The 23,339-nt window shown below is 44.2% G+C and overlaps 1 protein-coding gene across 1 annotated transcript in view; it reads right to left on the reverse strand.

The window, feature by feature from the left end:
* The window catches only part of LOC139580997 (formin-like protein 1), a 67,032-nt gene extending 43,966 nt beyond the window's left edge, over positions 1-23,066 (reverse strand). The window contains exon 1 of the mRNA XM_071410279.1: positions 22,213-23,066. Coding sequence (XP_071266380.1) covers positions 22,213-22,371 — 159 coding nt within the window. The 5' untranslated portion in view covers positions 22,372-23,066. The remainder of the gene's footprint in view (positions 1-22,212) is intronic.
* Positions 23,067-23,339: the final 273 nt, after the last annotated feature.

Genomic DNA, 23,339 nt, shown 5'->3' on the forward strand with positions numbered 1-23,339 from the left:
ACTCCAGTATCCCTGCACATTGTACTTTTGGTATTGGCACTGAGTAAGAGGATCCCCTAAATGAATGAAAAGGAAGTATGTTTATACCTTGGGCCACAGCCTTAATTACAATGAGGCACATTGTAAAAATGAGGCACAGGCCTCAAAATGAGGCACAGGCCAAGAGACAGTTCGAGACAGTTCCACAGTTCTACCCTGATACAATAGTTTATATCATTCTGACTTAATCTCATAAATTCTTTCACTCACACACTCTCAAAAAAGTTGCTGGAAAGATTGGTAGAGAGCTACAAATCAAATCAAATCAAATTGTATTTGTCACATGTGCCGAATACAACAGATGTAGACCTTACAGTGAAATGCTTACTTAACCAACGATGCAGTTTAAAGAAAATACCTAAAAAATAAAAAGTTTTAAAAAGTACGAGATAAGAAAAACAAATAATTAAAGAGCAGCAGTAAATAACAATATCGAGGCTATATTTGTGTCAATGTGCGGGGGCACCGGTGTCGAGGTATTTGAGATAATTATCTACATGCAGGTAGGGTTGTTAAAGTGGCTATGCATAGATAATAACAGAGAGTAGCAGCAGCGTAGTGGGGGGGGGGGGGGGGGGGGGGTGCAAATAGTCTGGGTAGCTATTTGACTAGATGTTCAGGAGTCTTATGGCTTGGGGGTAGAAGCTGTTTAGAAGCCTCTTGGACCTAGACTTGGCGCTCCGATATTACTTGCCGTGCGGTAGCAGAGAGAACAGTCTATGACTCATTGCCGATTTTCGGGGCCTTCCTCTGACACCGCCTGGTATAGAGGTCCTGGATGGCCCGGTGATGTACTGGGCCGTACGCACTACCCTCTGTAGTGCCTTGCGATCGGAGGCCGAGCAGTTGCCATACCAGGCAGTGATGCAACCCGTCAGGATGCTCTCGATGGTGCAGCTGTAAAATCTTTTGAGGATCTGAGGACCAATGACAACTATTTTCAGTCTCCTGAGGGGGAATAGGTTGTGTTGTGCCCTCTTCACGACTGTCTTAGTGTGCTTTGACCATGTTAGTTAGTTGTTGATATGGACGCCAAGGAACTTGATGCTCTCAACATGCTCCACTACAGCCCCGTCGATGAGAATGGGGGCGTGCTCGGTCCTCTTTTTCCTGTAGTCCACAATCATCTCCTTTGTCTTGATCACGTTGAGGGAGAGGTTGTTGTTCTTGCACCACATGGTCAGGTCTCTGACCTCCTCCCTATAGGCTGTCTCATCATTGTCGGTGATCAGGCCTACCACTGTTGTGTCATCAGCAAACTTAATGATTGTGTTGGAGTTGTGCCTGGCTGTACAGTTATGAGTGAACAGGGAGTACAGGAGGGGACTGAGCACGCACCCCTGAGGGGCCCCTGTGTTGAGGATCAGCGTGGTGGATGTGTTGTTACCTACCCTCCTGGGGGCGGACCGTCAGGAAGTCCAGGATCCAGTTTCAGAGGGAGCTGTTTAGTCCCATTGTCCTTATCTTTGTGATGAGCTTTGAGGGCACTATGGTGTTGAACGCTGAGCTGTAGTCAATGAATAGCATTCTCACATAGGTGTTCCTTTTGTCCAGGTGGGAAAGGGCAGTGTGGAGTGCAATAGAGATTGCATCATCTGTGGATCTGTTGGTGCGGTATGCAAATTGGAGTGTGTCTAGGGTTTCTGGGATAATGGTGTTGATGTGAGCCATGACCAGCCTTTCAAAGCATTTCATGGCTACAGACGTACTAAGTGCTACAGGTTGGTAGTCATTTATGCAGGTTACCTTAGTGTTCTTGGGCACAAGGACTATGGTGGTCTGATTGAAACATGTTGGTATTACAGACTCAGACAGGGAGAGGTTGAAAATGTCAGTGAAGACACTTGCCAGTTGGTCAGCGCGTGCTCGGAGTACACGTCCTGGTAATCCATCTGGACCTGCAGCCTTGTGAATGTTGACATGTTTAAAGGTCTTACTCACATCGGCTGCGGAGAGTGTGATCACACAGTCATCCGGAACAGTTGGTGCTCTCATGCATGTTTCAGTGTTACTTGCCTCGAAGCGAACATAGAAGTTATTTAGCTCGTCTGGTAGGCTCGTGTCAGTGGGCAGCTCTCGGCTGTGCTTCCCTTTGTAGTCTGTAATAGTTTGCAAGCCCTGCCACATCTGACGAGCTTCGGAGCCGGTGTAGTACGATTCGATCTTAGTCTGTGTTGACGCTTTGCCTGTTTGATGGTTCTTCGTCGGAGGGCATAGTGGGATTTCTTATAAGCTTCTGGGTTAGAGTCCCACTCCTTGAAAGTGGCAGCTCTACCCTTTAGCTCAGTGCAAATGTTGCCTGTAATCAATGGCTTTTGGTTGGGGTATGTACGTGCAGCCACTGTGGGGACGATGTTCTCGATGCAGTTATTGATAAAGCCAGTGACTGATGTGGTGTCATCGGAAGAATCCCGGAACATATTCCAGTCTGTGCTTGCCAAACAGTCCTGTAGTTTAGCATCTGCTTCATCTGACCACTTTTTTATAGACCGAGTCACTGGTGCTTCTTGCTTTAATTTTTGCTTGTAAGCAGGAATCAGGAGGACAGAGTTATGGTCAGATTTGCCAAATGGAGGGCGAGGGAGAGCTTTGTACGCTTCGCTGTGTGTGGAGTTAAGGTGGTCAGGAATTTTTTTCCCTCTGGTTGCACATTTAACATGTTGATAGAAATTCGGTAAAACTGATTTAAGTTGTTCTGCATAAAAGTCACCTTACACTAGGAACGCTGCCTCTGGATGAGCGTTTTCCTGTTTGCTTATGGCGGAATACAGCTCAGTTAGTGTGGTTTTAGTTCCAACCTCGCTCTGTGGTGGTATGTAGACAGCTACGAAAAATACAGATGAAAACTCTCTGGGTAAATAGTCACTGTGGGGACAGCATACAGAGACGGTCTGCCTGTAAACGTTATTACATTGTTCACCATAATGAAATATTCTGTATAAGTCCTGTTTTTCATGGTTTACTGTATGTAATGTTAGTAAAATATGAACATAGTGTATTATAATGTTCAACATTTTTACGTTAAAGATCTCTACATTGATAAGCAGATTGTAAGCCGACTTTTAGAATTAAGTCAGATGTGAAACAGTCTCCAATCTCACTGATATTGAACCTCAAAAGCCATTCGTATGATTCACTGTTTTGATGTTTTTACTGCCTACAGTACAAAACAGTGGTCAGACAAAGTGAAAGACTTAACATAGCACCCATTCATAAAGGAATCATTGTTCATTGTGGTAGCATAGGTGCTCAACTATTTCATTTATTTGTATTTTTAAACAGTAGTTGAAACCGTAAACACGTTCTCCAACACATAAACTCTACTCTTGCATAAACATCCTATTTCATGCTACCTAGACTAAGCCTTTACCTTGCAGTCACAGCAGCAGGTGACCAGGAATAATACCACTACTACCTGAGGACTTCTAGCCTGATCCCAGATCTGTTTGTGCTGTTAGTCACAATGACCATTCTAGTGGCCAAACAGATCTTGGACCAGGCTGGAATACTTTATCCTTCTCTGAGCAGAGCCAACAGATTGTTTTTGGTGAGGTTGGCATCTGCCATGAGAAGTTAAGTTATGTGCATGGTAATGAATTGCAGACTGTCAGCAGAATATACAGTGGTGTCCTTGTCAGGCCAAAGTCTCTCACGGACTCTTTCCGACTCCCGACTTTACCTCTGGTGACAGTGAGAGTTATGAATGAGAGGCACAGCCGAGGGGATCCTTCACCCCAAGAAACACAAACACACATGCACACAACCCACATACCTCCCCATATTCCTCATGTTCATTAACACACCCACACTGTCCTATATTATTGTTGGGCTTCCGGCTTCAGCTACCTGCCCTGCCCCAACCAAAACACCTCCCTCCTCACACACACATATGCAGGACATCCTTCTGCACTAATTATAACCCAACACAGCCCTGCCACCCAGATCTGGGTTAGACGACAGGAGACTCCCACTTAAGGACAAAACATATTTCTCTTTTTACCTCGCCAACCCACTCCTCCTCCTTCCCCTCTTCTTCCTCCCCCTCTTCTCATCCTCCTGTTGTCTCTGTAAGTTTCTGTAACTCTGTACAAACGTTTTCCCACCAGTGGAGAGGTATTGTTCTTCACAAGGTCACTCACAGTTAACTTTTTGGTAAGCCTCCAAAGCAACACATTTTTCTCTCAGAATTGCTACTTGTTTTGTTTAGATACAACGACTTGCTAGGGCTTCTCAGGAAAGTCTATGGTCTGTGGATACTTTGTAAATGCAATCTTAGTGGAACAACTCACATGACTAGTCAGACATAAGTCAATGCTGAAGGAGGCTAATGGCCTTTTGGTTTTTATGCATCCCCAAAAATATTTTTTGTAACCACATCAGGTCGGTCAGTTAAAAGTTATTTGTGTCACGCACAGGGGTGTGAAAACTGATGCACAACTAATAGCGAACAGCATCCTAAATCAATGGTACAGCCAGTGCTCTGATAAATCAGGCTTGATAAGTTATGTTGGATCAATAAACTGGGATTAGAGATGGCTGGTGGCTAGTCCTGTACAGGGACACTCACGGGAGAAACCTACTGGAGTTTTACGGTAGTGTACATGCGCAGAGAAGAAACCTACTGGAGTTTTACGGTAGTGTACATGCACAGAGAAGAAACCTACTGAAGTTTTACGGTAGCGTATATGCACAGAGGAGAAACCTACTGGAGTTTTACAGTAGTGTACATGCACAGAGGAGAAACCTACTGGAGTTTTACGGTAGTGTACATGCACAGAGGAGAAACCTACTGGAGTTTTACGGTAGTGTATATGAACAGAGGAGAAACCTACTGGAGTTTTACGGTAGTGTACATGCACAGAGAAGAAACCTACTGGAGATTTACAGTAGTGTACATGCACAGAGGAGAAACCTACTGGAGTTTTACGGTAGTGTATATGCACAGAGAATAAACCTATTGGAGTTTTACGGTAGTGTACATGCACAGAGAAGAAACCTATTGGAGTTTTACGGTAGTGTATACGCACAGAGGAGAAACTTACTGGAGTTTTACGGTAGTGTATATGCACAGAGGAAAAACCTACTGGAGTTTTACGGTAGTGTACATGCACAGAGAAGAAACCTACTGGAGATTTACAGTAGTGTACATGCACAGAGGAGAAACCTACTGGAGTTTTACGGTAGTGTATATGCACAGAGAATAAACCTATTGGAGTTTTACGGTAGTGTACATGCACAGAGAAGAAACCTATTGGAGTTTTACGGTAGTGTATACGCACAGAGGAGAAACTTACTGGAGTTTTACGGTAGTGTATATGCACAGAGGAAAAACCTACTGGAGTTTTACGGTAGTGTACATGCACAGAGAAGAAACCTATTGGAGTTTTACGGTAGTGTACATGCACAGAGAAGAAACCTACTGGAGTTTTACGGTAGTGTAAATGCACAGAGAAGAAACCTATTGGAGTTTTACGGTAGTGTATATGCACAGAGGAGAAACCTACTGGAGTTGTACGGTAGTGTATATGCACAGAGGAGAAACCTACTGGAGTTTTACGGTAGTGTACATGCACAGAGAAGAAACCTATTGGAGTTTTACAGTAGTGTATATGCACAGAGGAGAAACCTACTGGAGTTTTACGGTAGTGTACATGCACAGAGGAGAAACCTACTGGAGTTGTACGGTAGTGTACATGCACAGAGGAGAAACCTACTGGAGTTTTACGGTAGTGTATATGCACAGAGGAGAAACCTACTGGAGTTTTACGGTAGTGTACATTCACAGAGGAGAAACCTACTGGAGTTGTACGGTAGTGTATATGCACAGAGGAGAAACCTACTGGAGTTGTACGGTAGTGTACATGCACAGAGGAGAAGCCTACTGGAGTTTTACGGTAGTGTATATGCACAGAGGAGAAACCTACTGGAGTTTTACGGTAGTGTACATTCACAGAGGAGAAACCTACTGGAGTTGTACGGTAGTGTATATGCACAGAGGAGAAACCTACTGGAGTTTTACGGTAGTGTACATGCATAGAGGAGAAACCTACTGGAGTTTTACGGTATTGTACATGCACAGAGGAGAAACCTACTGGAGTTGTACGGTAGTGTACATGCACAGAGGAGAAACCTACTGGAGTTTTACGGTAGTGTACATGCACAGAGGAGAAACCTACTGGAGTTTTACGGTAGTGTACATGCACAGAGGAGAAACCTACTGGAGTTTTACGGTAGTGTACATGCACAGAGGAGAAACCTACTGGAGTTTTACAGTAGTACGTACGCACAGTAGGGACAATATGGCGTCAAAGTCCCCTGTTTTCTTCTTTTAAGCTAGAGTTACATATGAGAGATGTGCATTTCAAAATCTGGAAAATACCCTGGTAATTCTCTGTAAAAAAAATAAAAAATGGTGCATACCGGTACTTAATACTGTAGGTCCATTTGTTACCGTTAAATTGGGCCACCTGTCTCTTTAGGAGCTCTATCTTCAAAGACAGTAGTGACGAGACAAACTGCACTCATCCCATTTCAGATCCTATTGATTAGACCTCCCCCTTGCTCTCTTCCCTCACATATACAGTACACATACTCCTACACAAGGATACACAGAAACATACACAGCCATGCCTCATAAAGGTACCACTGCTAGTGACACGCCCTCTTTGCTGTGTGATAAAGTAGATTGAATGTTACAGTTGGTTAGTTTTATTTACGTGCATATGGGTGGAGTGCAGGGGAACAAGGACAGCGTGCATTCATGCAGACTTTTGGGACAGCATGCGGTATAGAATCAAATTGCTCTCATTGTCATAACAAAGTAAATGTGGCACTCAGGCATTAGGCTTCACTTCCAATTCCGTCATTCACTTTAAAAAGGCTTCTCAGCTCTAGATCCGTAACTCTCCAGGGACACTGTCTGTCTCGGCTATCAGGAGGCCTCAAGAAGTGTGGTTGAGGCTGCCATGTCAAGTAGCCTGGGAGCATGTCGCTTCCTTCTGTTTTAATTAAGCTGCCATGTTTAACAGAGGCCCACTCAGGAGGTAGGGCAGTTAGCTCCTATCCGTCTCTCATTAGCTTTGGGAGTTGGGGAAATTAATTTGGGGAGTTGGGGTAACAGTCAGTATGTGAGAGGCTAAATTCCGGCAAATGGGTTAACAGTACTACAGAGAGGGTGGAAAAGGTGACAGTGAGAATACCTGCATTGCGTGCTATTTGTTAAACTAATAGAACATTACTTTGACATACAGTATGTACAGTCTTTAGGGCATGGAAATTAATAAGCTGACAAGTCTTGTTGTGCTCAGTCTTGTTGTGCTGTACCTGGCAACCAAACAACCTTTAGGGGCTTTAGTGACAAAGGTCCTTTGTATGAGGTTCTGGATTTATACCTGGGTTGGCTCCCACCAATGTGGGGTCTGTGGAGCCATCTTGGCTCTCCGGCCTCAGTGGAGCAGAAACCAACATGGCCGTCAGTTTCTCAGAGGTACTCTATAATTTCATACAAGCATGTGCACACAAACATGTTCAAAGTAAATTCACACACTTTTGATCAAATCCAAACCCACATGTAAGCTGCATCCTAATGTTTTTATGCTCTCGTACAAAGACTGGCATGCATATACAGGAGCACACATACACACGCGTATCGACAGTACGCAAATTCACAGATGCACATTTACACATCCAGCCGCATTGCACAGTGGGAAATATGCATAGTGGTATGCAAAGTACAGAGGAAAGACGCTCAATACAAATGTGAATAGGGAGAGGGAGGAGGGTTGAGCCAAGGCCTCCCTTGGAGCACCTTGTTATTATTACCACCTAAATCACGCGGATCTCGGCGGTATAGATGCTAATCTGATTCAGCACTTAACACTATCAGCCCGTCATTATGTGACAAACGGATTGTTCATGGAACATGAACCCGGAGGGAGCATAGTGGGTCAGACACGGCGTGCAGGAGCATAGTGGGTCAGACACGGCGTGCACACACACACACACACACACACACACACACACACACACACACACACACACACACACACACACACACACACACACACACACACACACACACACACACACACACACACACACACACACACACACACACATATCCACAGTGCGGGATTGACATCTGACACTCTGGTATAATTTAGTAGTCTGAGTCTCTAGTCTATTAACACTGGGACAGTCTGGCCCCTGGTGCAGACTGGGCCGTGGTAGTTTTACAGCTGTACTTAAAGGGAAACTTTAGCGCTAGACAGTATTTGGGGTGTTTTTCTTGTTTTTTTCTTACAAAAAAAGATTGCAGTTTTAAAACTGCTGTAAAAGTGCAGTGACTACAGTGGACTGTGGTATTTTGGATGCAGTAATTGTAGAATAACTGCAGTGTGGGCCTCCCGAGTGTTGCAGCAGTCTGAGGTACTGCATAGCAGTGCTAGAGGCAACACTACAGACCCGGGTTCAATCCCGGGCTGTGTCACAACTGGCCGTGATTAGGAGTCCCATAGGGCAGCGCACAATTGGCCCAGCATCGTCCGGGTTTGGCCGGGTGGGCTTTACTTGGCTCATTGTGCTCTAGCGACTCCTTGTGGCAGGCCGGGCACCTGCAGGCTGACCTCAGTCATCAGTTGAACAGTGTTTCCTCTGACACATTGGTGCGGCTGGCTTCCGGGTTAAGCGGGCAGGCAGGTGTTAAGAAGTGTGGTTTGGCGGGTCATGTTTGGGAGGACACATGCCTCGAGGAAAATAATTGCAGGACCAGCAAGCTGCGGTGGCATCCTAGACCAGGAAGACCATGACTCAGAAAGAAACGAGTAAGCTGTTTAGCTAGCTCGCAAAATAAGCTCTCTTTTTACACAAGGCGGTGCTGTTTAGTACAGTACAATTTTGTTAAGCTGGCTATGTTTGCTATACCTAGTCTTAACATTATAGCTAACTAGCCTAGCTAACCTCAGTCCATCTCATCAGGAGCAAAACTGTTGAAATATTTAGATGATGATGATAAAGAGTAAAGGAAGGACTTTGGCTTTATGACTCATATTAGTCTTGGAGTAACTATACCTGTGTGTTGTAGCTAGCTAACATGTGACTGTCAGATGTCTCATATTATACATCATGCTTCTACAGTAGGAACACAGACACTACACAACGTTTTTTTTTTTTATCTTTCTCTCCCAGACAATACTAGTTGATGACGCTCAATAGATGTGAAGGGTCCCCTAACAACAGCCTCCACTGATATCAACGTGACTGCGAACACATCACTGCACCACCCAAACACACCATATGCAAGTATTTCCTTTTCTTTTTTGGAACTGTAGTATTTATCATAGGCGCTAGTAGTATATTTTTACTCTACTCTATGTCATACATTGCCATAACTGTTCCTGCATACTGCTGTGTAAACTCACCTTGGTCTCCAGAGCAAATACAAGTTGTTCTGAACAAAAGCCATGTCTACTTAGTTGCTATATTGACAGACTAATCTACTGTTTTATTGAAACATGTTTACTTGCCAACAAATTAAAGTTGAAATGATACACCAACCCCCTGTATCATTTGTTTTAGCAGTAAGATTGTAGCTAGTTTATCAAAATGCAAAGGCATGAATGTCACAATGAAATGATCCAAAGGTTCAAGTCGACACTTTATTGGTTTCTTATGCAGCTGGAATCATTTAGTCACTTGTCAGTACACTTATACAACATATTATACAAAACACCATTAGAACTAGCCATATCTATACCACAATGCAGTCGTGAGCATACTAGGTATTCTGTATTATACTACAACAACTCTGAATGTTCCAGGCAGTTTCCAGAATGCTCTTCAGCTGGTGCACCTCCTTCTTCTGTTGGATAATGGCAGCTGGTTTAGCGGGCTTTGGTGCTGTGGTGATTTTTTGGCAGAGATGTTAGGTTTAGGGAGCTGTGACTCTGGCTCCTTGTCGACAACCGTCTGGTCGTTTCTGCACTCCACAACCAGGTGGACAAGCCTCTCCCTGAATGAAGAGGTGGGTTCTAGGCTTGTACACTTTCTTCACCCACCCTCACTGTTTTGACCTCTTGCAGAAGATTTGTTTGTACTGCGAGTCTCCTGAAAAGACAAAGACTGATCATCTGTAAACAAAGAAGGGTCCTGTGTACTGGTGTGTGTTTTGTTACACTCAGAGACAATTTGGGTCATTGAGGTGGACTGTTAACAAAGACGTGAAAAGTTCGAGAAGGCTTGACTTGTAGACTTCTAGTCGTGTATTGTTGTGTATGAGCACCTACAGTTGTGTTGTTGAGTAGACAAGCACTACCAACCACAGAGTGAATAGGCTAGAAGAGTATACTAACAGCCCCTATTCCCCATGCCAAAGAACTGACTGCAAGGATCACTTGGCTTGTAGACAGTTTAATGTATTTGTGAATCTGTTTTCTCAAAAGGGTATTGTGCTTTTATAAATACCATTGGCTGTCCTGGTTTGTTTCAGAGTCAGATGATGTTGAGCTTGAGCTTGTTCCCGGGCTGAAAGCTTTCCTCCAAATAGTGCAGGCTCTGTACTACCAAAGCTGGTGTCAAGGTCCTTGTTATCAGCCGCGAGATTAGTCTGTAGGACACACAGTAGTCCGTGATTGGCCAAATTTGACTGCTTCGTCACCATTAATACGCACTCAACAAGGTACTACATCCACCCAGCCTCCTCATGTCAATAGATCATGCATACTATTCTTCACACACACACAATACTCATACCTGACAGACACCAGTCAGCCACCCATACATAACAGCTCATTTTCTCCAATTTAGACTTCAACTAAGCCTCCACAATACAGCGAAAACGACAGTACAAGTTGAAGCATAACGTTACTTGTAAACACACCAACTATGATAACAAGACACAGACCATATGTATGCCTAGCTCCAGTATATTTATTTGCTCATCATGGAGTTATGGAAATATTTAGCAAAGGTGACTTGCAGTAGTTCCTGGTGCTGAGCCTGATGTTGATGCCGTGGCAGATGTTGATGGGATCGGACTCTAAATAGAGCACATAGTCACGTTAGCCTCTGTGGTAGTTGGTTAGCTAGCTAGCTAGTGTTTAGATACAGTCCGGTAGGCTGTAGATAACAAAACCTAATGAAGCTAACATTAGCTTGCAAAGTTGCAAATCAAATCACATAGCAGCTGGCTAATTACAATGATTTGCTTTCGAATGTCTAGACAGCGTATTATGAAAGCTAGCTAGCTAGATTTTGATTTAGATAAACAAAATGTAGTTCTCTACCTAGTTAGTTACCTCAGCTTGATTTATTTTCTGCTGTGCTGATGTTGGCTGATTGGATGCCTTCCTCTTGGAAGTGAAGTGGAAAATGTAAAATGCATCACTTTAACATTCGATGACCTGGCAACCAGTTTCAAAATCCTCTGTCTGGAAGTGCTGGCTACAAACACAGACATTTTGATATTTCTCCACGTCAACTGATGCGGTACTACGTCCTGAAATCGCTATGAATTCTGTCCCGTGGAAATGTAGATGGCCCGTTTCTAAAGGTGAGGTGCAGAAACACGCGTATTTGCGTGTGGTGAGAAAATTCTGGATTTTTATGGCACATACACTATCGTTCAAAAGTTTGGGGTCACTTTGAAATGTCCTTGTTTTTGAAATATTTTTATTTATTTAATTGTCCATTAAAATAACATAAAATACAGTGTAGACATTAATGTTGTAAATTACTATTGTAGCTGGAAACGGCAGATTTATTATGGAATGTCTACATAGGCGTACAGAGGCCCATTATCAGCAACAATCCCTCCTGTGTTCCAATGTCACGTTGTGTTAGCTAATCCAAGTTTATCATTTTAAAAGGCAAATTGATCATTAGAAAACCCTTTTGCAATTATGTTAGTAGAGCTGAAAACTTTTTCTGATTAAAGAAGCAATAAAACTGTCCTTCTTTAGACTAGTTGAGTATCTGGAGCATCAGCAGCAGACTGACGAGTGTCAGAAGAAAGTCTTTGTTTCTGGACATTTTGAGCCTGTAATCGAACCCACAAATGCTGATGCTCCAGATACTCAACTAGTCTCAAGAAGGCCAGTTTTATTGCTTCTTTAAATCAGAACAACAGTTTTCAGCTGTGCTAAGATAATTGCAAAAGGGTTTTCTAATGATCAATTAGCCTTTTAAAATGATAAACTTGGATTAGCTAACGTGCCATTAGAACACAGGAGAGATGGTTGCTGATAATGGGCCTCTGTACGCCTATGTAGATATTCCATAAAAAATCTGCCATTTCCAGCTACAATGGTCATTTACAACATTAACAATGTCTACACTGTATTTCTGATCAATTTTATGTTATTATTAATGGACAAAAAACAAGTGCTTTTCTTTCAAAAACAAGGACATTTCTAAGTGACTCCAAACTTTTGAACAGTAGTGTACGATAAGTTAATAACATATTAATGGGCATATGTCGTGAAATCGAGCAGCGGTGACATTTCCCTCAAAAATAATTCTCTGTAGCACAGATCGCCCACTGTAGAGGGATCCCTGCACACCTACCAGCCTCCTCGCTAGGCAGTCGGAGTAGGACGTCTGGCCCATCTGAGATTTGCTATGCACACTGAGCATTAGATGAAGATTGGGGGTGGGTCCGGGGGCGTTTGGTAAGGGTGTGTGTGGTGGGGATGATCTATCTTTACTGCTCCCCACGATAGAGTGATGTAGCAGAAAAAGGAACAGTCCCATACCACAGCAGAATGTGCTCATGTGCACCTTATTTACAAACATGAATTTACGAACACAAGCAGACATGTTGATACATGTATGTTAGATGCAAAACATACCGTATACTTAGTACTCACATTTGCTGTAAACACACACACAGACACAGACACAGACACAGACACAGACACAGACACAGACAGACACACAGGGAGGTCCAGCGTGATTTGACAGCACAGCAGCTGGCACCGGATGTATGCCCAAGCCCTTGAGCCTTGACCACTGCCAAGTTGGTTCATGACAACAACAACTCTGATCTCTAGATCTCACTCCAGACCAGTGTTCGATTTCTCAAGAACACACACGCGTCCCGCTACTGCCCTACAGTAGCTGGCCCCCTATTCCTCCCTGTTTCTGAATCATGGAAACTAATTCATTGGACATGAACTGTAGGGATAGAGTAAGTATATAAAAAGTATATACAGTAGCAATTCAATCATGTATGGAGCGATAACATTGAATATACTCACCACATATTAGATTATCCACATGATTCGAACCTTAGTAGGAATCTGTTTATATCTCAGGTATGAGTTATGGAGCAATACAACACATTTATTCAACTGCCTATGTAGCAACTTATGTAAATGATGGACTTTTATTAATGACCAGACAATGTAGACTCTTTCATTTGATTGGAGTCATTAAATTACAGAGCAAAGTGGGATTGGGAGTTGTCTGTGCACGAGCAAGGTTTTTGGTGTAGCCTACAAATAGTCTTCATTGGAACTGAGTGTAGAAGACAGATGAGTTAGGCAGTTCATGCATGTAAATTAATCCAAATGAGCAATCAAATAGCTTTACCCTAGCAAGTCAAACAAGGTTGACAGAGACGAATGGGCAAGAACCACATACGATCAGTGGTGGAAAAAGTACCCAATTGTCATACTTGAGTAAATGTATACAGTCGTGGCCTAAAGTTTTGAGAATGACACAAATATTAATTTTCACAAAGTCTGCTGCTTCAGTGTCTTTAGATATTTTTGTCAGATGTTACTATGGAATACTGAAGTATAATTACAAGCATTTCATAAGTGTCAAAGGCTTTTATTGACAATTACATGAAGTTGATGCAAAGAGTCAATATTTGCAGTGTTGACCCTTCTTTTTCAAGACCTCTGCAATTCTCCCTGGCATGCTGTCAATTAACCTCTGGGCAACATCCTGATTGATGGCAGCCCATTCTTGCATAATCAATGCTTGGAGTTTGTCAGAATTTGTGGGTTTTTGTTTGTCCACCCGCCTCTTGAGGACTGACCACAAGTTCTCAATGGGATTAGGGTCTGGGGAGTTTCCTGGCCATGGACCCAAAATATCGATGTTTTGTTCCCCGAGCCACTTAGTTATCACTTTTGCCTTATGGCAAGGTGCTCCATCATGCTGGAAAAGGCATTGTTCGTCACCAAACTGTTCCTGGATAGTTGGGAGAAGTTGCTCTCGGAGGGTGTGTTGGTACCATTCTTTATTCATGGCTGTGTTCTTAGGCAAAATTGTGAGTGAGCCCACTCCCTTGGCTGAAAAGCAACCCCACACATGAATGGTCTCAGGATGCTTTACTGTTGGCATGACACAGGACTGATGGTAGCGCTCACCATGTCTTCTCCAGACAAGCTTTTTTCCGGATGCCCCAAACAATCGGAAATGGGATTCATCAGAGAATATGACTTTACCCCAGTCCTCAGCAGTCCAATCCCTGTACCTTTTGCAGAATATCAGTCTGTCCCTGATGTTTTTCCTGGAGAGAAGTGGCTTCTTTGCTGCCCTTCTTGACACCAGGCCATCCTCCAAAAGTCTTCGCCTCACTGTGTGTGCAGATGCACTCACACCTGCCTGTTGCCATTCCTGAAAAAGCTCTGTACTGGGGGTGCCACGATCCCGCAGCTGAATCAACTTTAGTAGACGGTCCTGGCTCTTGCTGGACTTTCTTGGGTGCCCTGAAGCCTTCTTCACAACAATTGAACCGCTCTCCTTGAAGTTCTTGATGATAAGATAAATGGTTGATTTAGGTGCAATCTTACTGGCAGCAATATCCTTGCGTGTGAAGCCCATTTTGTGCAAAGCAATGATGACGGCACGTGTTTCCTTGCAGGTAACCATATTTGACAGAGAAAGAACAATGATTCCAAGCACCACCCTCCTTTTGAAGCTTCCAGTCTGTTATTTGAACTCAATCAGCATGACAGAGTGATCTCCAGCCTTGTCCCCGTCAACACTCACACCTGTGTTAACGAGAGAATGACTGACATGATGTCAGCTGGTCCTTTTGTGGCAGGGCTGAAATGCAGTGGAAATGTTTTGGGGGGGATTCAGTTCATTTGCATGGCAAAGAGGGACTTTGCAAGTAATTGCAATTCATCTAATCACTCTTCATAACATTCTGGAGTATATGCAAATTGCCATCATACAAACTGAGGCAGCAGACTTTGTGAAAATTAATATTTGTGTCATTCTCAAAACTTTTGGCCACGACTGTAGATACCTTAATAGAAAGTTGCTCAAGTAAAAATAAAAGTCACCCAGTAAAATACTACTGAGTAAAAGTCTAAGTATTTGGTTATAAATATCCTTAAGTATCAAAAGTAAATGTAATTGCTAAAATATACTTAAGTATCAAAAGTTAAAGTAGAAGTATAAATCATTTTAAATCCCTTATTTTAAGCAAAGCAGACAGCACCATTTTCTTGTTTTTAAAACGTATGGATAGCCAGGGGCACACTCCAACACTCAGACATCATTTACAAAAGATGCATGTGTGTTTAGTGAGTCGACCAGATCAGAGACAGAAGGGATGACCATGTGTTTTCTTGATAAGTGCGTGAATTTTCCTGTCCTTCTAAGCTTTCAAAATATAAAGAGTACATTTGGGTGCCAGGTGGAGTATGGAGTAAAAAAGTACATTATTTTCTTAAGTAAAAGTTATCAAAACAATAAATAGTAAAGTAAAGTACAGATACCTGAAAAAAACGACTAAAGTAGTACTTTAAAGTATTTTTACTTAAGTACTTTAAACCACTGCATATGATTTTCATTTGATCACCCTATTTAAGGAGAACTTTCCTGCAATGGAAACTTGTAGTGTATTTGAGTTTAAAAAGGCTTCTGAAGTTTGTAATTTCCACTATGAAATTTCAGACTTGATTTTCCCTTCGGAAAAATGTATCAATCCCTACAAAAATTTCCAATAATTATAATCCACATAATAATTCACATTTTCCGTTGCTGCAGGATTATTTCATGCTGTAGCAAACTGGCTCAAAGTAAGATCCTACATCTGTAGTTTAGAGTATAGTCTAGTTCCACGTACATAGTTCTGAGCTTCTGTCACGGTATCTACCTCTCTCCAAAGCCTAATACACTTGTTGAGTTCGGAGAGGATTAGATAAAAGTAGGCTCAGCAATATTGTGAATATTGTTACAACAAGCCCAAAAAATAACTAAAGAAAGAAAAAAGTTGTATTTTCGTGAAGATAGTAATCAGTGTAGGCATGTCTCCCACATGGTGAGTCACTTGGCTAACATACTTAAGGCCACATCTCATCCTCATTTGGTGGCATGACTCAGGTAATTATTATGAAGGCGATAGCCCCCACAATAGTATCTGCATTGGTTGACGCTCAGTGTTAAATTCAGATTTCCCTACCATCATATCTAAGCCAATATGACACAAATGTCTATGAAAATTTGAAAATAAAGTTGGAGTTACACAACACGTCTCTCGTCATGGTCCGTCCGGCCATTACTGAGAACCACTATACTGGATTTTTGACAGGGTCGTTAGCATTAGGGTCGTTAGACAATTTCTTGCCCAAACCTAGGTCAAATTCTAGACGTCGGATTAAAATGAGGCAACAGCGTCCATAAGATGACCATTAGACTTGGATCCATTTAGACTTAATGCGTTTGTAGGTGCAACAGTTTTTATAAACTGTATAATTTATCACTCTCACGTGCAAATTTCCGTCCATTAAGAACCAACTATGTGCTACCTTTTTGTAGCATTTCTGACAATGCTAACATATTTTCAGCCAAATCTCAGAGTTCTAAAACCTGACCAAAGCGCTTGGGTTGCGCAACAACAGTGCTAGTAGCTAACTACCAGTCAGATAAGAGGCAAGCTACATACAAAGGAAGCTAGCTATAGTATAAGTCATGTGTGGAAACTGTTGGCCTTGACGCTTGACACTTGTGTCTAATAAGCACAAATAAGATAGCGAGCATACTCGGCTGCTATTACCAACTAATCAGACCTGGCGCAAGGATAAAGTGACTAAGGGGGCAGTTGAAATCGGAGAGGGGGCACAATTTTGGCGGTTTCTTGTTTTGGAATTATATTGAATTCTGCTTATATCACACTATATCACAATTAACATAAAGTTCAAATGCTGAGACTCCGAGATCACTGAGTACTTTTGAAGTGACAGTCCGGTTGGTGCAAAATCGGTAGCCTATCTCCACTGTATCAGCACAATGGACAGCACCTTACACTAAAGCAAGTCAGTTTTGGTAATGAATATAGGCTACAAGAATGATAGGCTGTTTGTAATAGGTGAATTACCCTATGTGAATGCAGCCGTACACAGATGTCAACGCCAAAATATTGCAAACTAAATGCTGAAAGTAGTAGCCCAGTTTTTCAAGCATGCAGACAAAAATACTGAATAGCAATTTGGCTTAGAATATCGACACAACCTCAAATGCGAACAAATGAATGCAAACAGAACAAAACAGAGGTGTCAAGTAGTAGGCCTAGTAAACAAAATATCAGATCAATAAAGACATAATCTAAAAATTAAAAAAAATTATACCTTTATTTAACTAGGCGAGTCAATGACGGCCTAGGAACAGTGGGTTAACTGCCTTGTTCAGGGGCAGAGCAACAGGTTTTTACCTTGTCAGCTCGGGGATTCAATCTGGCAACCTTTCGGTTACAAGTCCAAGGCTCTAACCACTAGGTGACCTACATGTAAGCTAGTTACATTAACAGTAAACCAACTCAGTAAAAAAAAGAAGGGGGAATGGATATCCAAACAACCACAGCATAGCCTACAGCCTACTACAGTGAGATACAGCTGTCTTGCCAAATCATGAGTTCCACAACACGTTGTTATATGTCACAATCTACTTCTGTAAACAACAGTCGACCCACGTAATCATTTAAAAGCAATGCCAGCCTAGCATCAACATGTTTCCAATACATAGAGCTCCATTTACAACCAAGACAACCAATAGGCTACCAAAACAAACATAATAGAATGTATCTACAGTAAGTGTAAATGTAATGATGAAACATACCGAGCTATTGTGACATCTACTCCAGCTCCTCCCCTCCGGCGTTCAACATCGCTGGTTTACTAACCACCTGTCCTGACATTCATCATTACGCACACCTGGCATTCATCATCACGTGCACCTGCGCTTCATCATTAGGCACACCTGGACTCCATCACTTCACTGATTACCTCCCCTATACGGTATATGTCACTCCCTTAGTTCCATTCCCCAGGCAGTATTGACTATGTGTTTCATGCCTATATGCTACTCGTGGTTGGTATATTGGGCTATGGTCGGTTTATTATTAAACTCACCACCTGCACTTGCTTTCTGACTCCCAGCTTATACGTTACAGAATTCCGCCTCAACAAATGGAAGCAGCAGGTAATCAGGCCCCAGACGGTTGATGAACAGGGATACCTACTTCGTCAATACCACGACCAGCTGGCGCAACTGGGAAAGGCTATGGAAGAGGTTCTTCGCAGTCTTCAACGTCTCAAACATGCCCAAGAGGCATTGCCTTGATCTAGCGGAGGATACTCTGCCACCAGTCGACCGAGTGAGCCAGCACACCCGTCTACTCAGCAGTCCACCCAGGTCAGCGTTGCCCGTCTGTCCCTCACGGATAAATATGATGCAACCCCATCTATATGCCGTGGTTTCCTAATCCAGTGGTACCTCTATTTTGTGCACCAGCTGGGCGCTCCCACCACTGAGGTCCAAGGTTGCCACGGTTATTTCTCTGCTGACTGGGCGGGGTTGGAGTGGGCTACGGACGTCTGGGAGTGAGGAGGGGCTGGATTTGAATGGGGTTCATGGCTCTGATCAGAGGTATCTTCGATCATCCACCGGAGGGCAGAGAGGGGGGTTAGGGCCTATTCCAACTATGGCAGGATGACCAGACCTCTGCCGAGTACACACTCATCTTCCGGACTGTAGCAGCATCCAGCGGCTGGAATGAGCCGGCACACCGTACGCTATTCAGAAGAGGACTGCGCGAGGAGGTCCAGACAGAACTGGCATGTCGAGATGACAACCTCTCCTTGGACGCACTCATTGCGATGGCCATCCATCTGGATAACCTACTTTGGGAGCGTCGGTACCCTCATCGCTTCTCTCCCTCCCTCGGTGACCACTCGGTATCAGAGCCTGAGCCCATGGAGGTAAGGGTCACACTCCTCCCCGCGGCTGAACGACGTAGACGGAAACAGCTGGGGCTCTGTCCCTATTGTGGTCAAGGAGGACTTCAGCAGTGTCCGGTACGCCCTATCTCGGGATCCACGAGCGCAGCGGGACGGTCACGTGATCTTCCACCCCCTGGGGCAGGTGTGAGTATCCCATCCTCATATTTTTCTGCCAGACCCTTTTTTTAGTGTCGATCACACTAGCTGGCTGTCCCTCAGGTACTGTTCCTACAGCGCTAGTGGATTCCGGTGACGCTGGGAACTTTATTGACCTGCTCTCTTAATACTACCTCATACCCACTCTCGTCTACGTTTCCGGTCCAAGCCCTTGATAATAAACCAGTATGATCCGGAACCATCACACACATCACCACACCACTCACCCTCACCATGGAGTCCATTCATCAGGAGAATATTCCCTTCCTCATCACGAGTGCACCAGATCCAACGCCATAACACCATCTCATGGTCGAGGATGAAAAGTACCAACTGGTCACCCAAATGCTGGAGGACCTGCTTTCACGTTCCATCTCGCGTCATATCCCCTGTGGTCTGGCACATAGATGTGGACATTCGCCAGGCTCTGGAGAGGGAACCCGTTACCCACTACCTGTCCTCCTGAACGCATCTAAGTTCCCACAGGGATAAGGGAGCGGCTGTTGACCTGTGCACACAGCTGTTATCACTGTAGACTTTGTTACCGATCTCCCCTCTGACAGTTTCACCACCATTCTGGTGGTTGTGGACAGATTTTCAAAGTCATGCTGGTTCATTCCTCTCTCTGGTCTCGCCACAGCTCTCCAGGTTGCTGAGACACTATTCCAGCAGGTCTTATGGGACTATGGCCTTCCGGATGACATTTTTTCAGAACGTGGCCCCCAATGCACGTCGCGGATCTGGAAATCCTTTATGGAAAAACTAGGGGTCACGGTCAGCCTCACATCCGGGTACCGGCCTAAGTCCAACGGGCAGGTGGAGAGGACCAACCAGGAGCTGGGGAGGTTCCTAAGGAGTCACTGCCAGGACCGGAAAGGTGAGTGGGCCTTGTTCCTTCCCTGGGCGGAATACGACCAGAACTCACTTCGACACTCCTCCACCAGGCTGACTCCCTTCCAGCGTGTCCTGGGATATCAGCCGGCCCTGGCTCCATGGACTCCGAGCCAGAACGAGGCCCCTGCAGTGGATGAGTGGTTCCGGTGCGCAGTTCTGGTGCGCAGGCTCCAGCGCGTCGTCCGCCGTCAGAAGGATCAGGCGGACCGCCACCACAGTGAGGCCCCAGTGTTCCGTCCTGGTGATCGCGTATGGCTCCCACACAGGAACCTCCCGCTCCGCCTGCCCTGCCGGAAGCTGAGCCCCCAGTTTGTGGGGCCCTTCAAGGTCCTCCACAGGGTCAACGAGGTAACCTATCGTCTCACAGTGTGAGGTGTGCTCCCTCCCTCTGGCGCTCAATGTCACCGATCTACTAACCAACGGTCTTGGCTTCATTATTACGCACACCTGTTCCCCCATCATTACGCACACCTGGTTGTCATTCCCTCCTTGATTACTCCCCCTTTATTTAGCCCTCAGTTGTCTTCAGTCACTAGGTGTTATTGTTTTCGCTCAGGTTCTGTACGCTCCTCATGTTTGTTCATCTGTATCGGTTCTTTATTAAACTCACCTTCTGCACCTGTTTCCTGACTTCCGGTGTGTATGTAACACCTTCCTCACAATATCACCATGTTCAGATATGGTTTCTGTACAGTAAGTTATCTGCAATCTAGTCAACAGTCTAGATTGCTTTCAATTACAGGAGTAGACATTGATTTTGACCGAGTAAAATGAGCCATGAGACTGACGTGAATTAACATCATAGTATGCATATCAGTGTCATCTGGCAGCTGCAATTGCACGTTGATTGACACGTGCACAAACAAACTACTGTGCTATCTCACTAATGTAATTTCTATAGAAGTGTTTCACGTGACATTATAGAGAAGGTTTCTAAGGGCACATAGTCAGGTAGCTCTCTTCTCTTTCACCATCTATTTGTTTCTATATCTATGATGCAACTCTACAGGGCAAACAAATGGGTATGGACCAAGGAGATAAAGATAGATGTGCGAGACTAAAAACAAGAATGCATTTAATGGTATACCATGGCACTGATACCCCTGAGCAACGTATCAAATGTAGCTGAGCCATTGTTGCCCAATTGGTTTTTGGCTGTCAACATGACCACGAGTTGTTTAGCCTATAATGTGTTTTTGCAGACCGAGGACAAATAGGCCCAGTGAAGGGAGTCACAGGCACATCAAGTTATGGAGTCGAGGAAATCCCAACTTGCGATCGGTTCTGTTGAGGAACTGTCATCGAGTACAAGGAAATATTCGTGTTAGGAAGTGAATGGATGGGTTTTCTGTTTAAGATTACTACAGTGAAAGCCGTCTTTTAAAATGTGGCTTGCCTAACGTTTTAATACTACTGTAGATCAAACAAACAACTGAAGTTATAAAAGTGAAATTGTACAACTAATTGGGATTAGGGGATTCATGAATATCTTTGACCTAAAAACTTGGAGAAAAAAAAAAGCGTGTGTCACAGGCTCACAGTCCAGGTGGGGTAATATTTGTTTAATGCTTAACTTTTATACCTGATCCACTGCAAATATGGTTTAGAACTTCCTCTTTATCCATCCCCAACTGACCATACAATGAACTCAATACTACTGTAAACCAGATAATAAAGGACTTATTCTTTGTCCTTCCACAGTCACATTATGTACCCTGCTCTTTGATAAGCCTGTCCTGGGGATGTGCACATTTTCAAAATGATCAGTGTTTTTTGTTTCTTTTGTATTTTGCTTGTTTCTGCATGGGAGTGTGTAATATTGCATGCGTGCCCTCACAGGCTCCATATTCTGGGCCCTGTGTGTGTCATCAGCAATCAGACTCACCAGCACTGCATTGAAGTGCTCCTCTAACTCCTCCTCGGCAGGCATGGGGAGCCTGGGGCCTGCCGCCTGTTTCTGGGGGGCCCCTGAGCCTGGGGGGGCCGACACCATCTTCACCTCCTTCCCCGGTGGCACATCCATGCTCCCAGCGGCATTGCCCATGATTATCTATCCCAGATGCTCAGACCCAGGTACTCCACAGCTACTTCCACACAGTCGCAAACACCAGTAAACCCGCAGGAGTCCAGTCTGACTTCACAGTTAAGACAGCACTGGAACTCAAATGTTGTGGTGAACCAAACGTATTCTTCCACTACTTCTCCCGTTGAGATGAGGCTCTATGTGGCAACCATTGACAATTTCCTTAACCCCAGGGGAGCAGGCCAGCCCAAAGTATCATCTTCTCCAATGTTCCTGCTCCTTCGTCCTCTCAGACAGGGGAAGTGGTGATGCAAAATGACTCAAAAGCAAACAACGAAAAAGTGTCAGACCTGCAAGCGAGGTCCCTGTGCGGCATGAACAACCCTCAAGAGATTGAGAGATGGAGAGAGAGAAATAGGGAGGCGACAGGAGAGTATGAGCGTGACACGGAGAAGACTCACATTCAAAAGGTCGAGCTCCTAGGTCGTCCTGTGAAGGAGAGGTGCAAAGACTCTTACTATGCAGAGAGTAGCCTAGTTCCTTAGTGACAGCAGTAGCTGGCCAAGAGAGCTGAGGGTCTTAAAGATAGGAGGTGGGGGCCACTCTCTTCTGACTGGTGTCCACACACGATGCTGGGGCTAACCGGTCTCCTGGCAGCCATATCGGAGGAGGAGAGAAGAGGACGAGGAGGCATAGGTCCACAGCCAACTTCTCTATCATCTGAAACAGGGACAGACAGAGAGGGGAGGCAACATCCCCATATGCAGCTCTCCAGAGAGAGGGAAGGAGTGGAGAGTGATGGTGTTTCCTGGGTCCTAGTGCCTTTCTAGGCCAGAATGAGGAAGAGATGGAGAGAAACCATCCTTCAATTGGATGACAAACAGTTCTTCAATGCAGATGTCTAACGGTGGATGCTACAAGTCCATCATTGATTGTTTAACATTACCAAACGGTTACAGTCCTGTATAAACTTCTATTAAATTGCATAT

Source organism: Salvelinus alpinus, chromosome 7, assembly GCF_045679555.1.
Source record: "Salvelinus alpinus chromosome 7, SLU_Salpinus.1, whole genome shotgun sequence".
Lineage (NCBI taxonomy): Eukaryota > Metazoa > Chordata > Actinopteri > Salmoniformes > Salmonidae > Salvelinus > Salvelinus alpinus.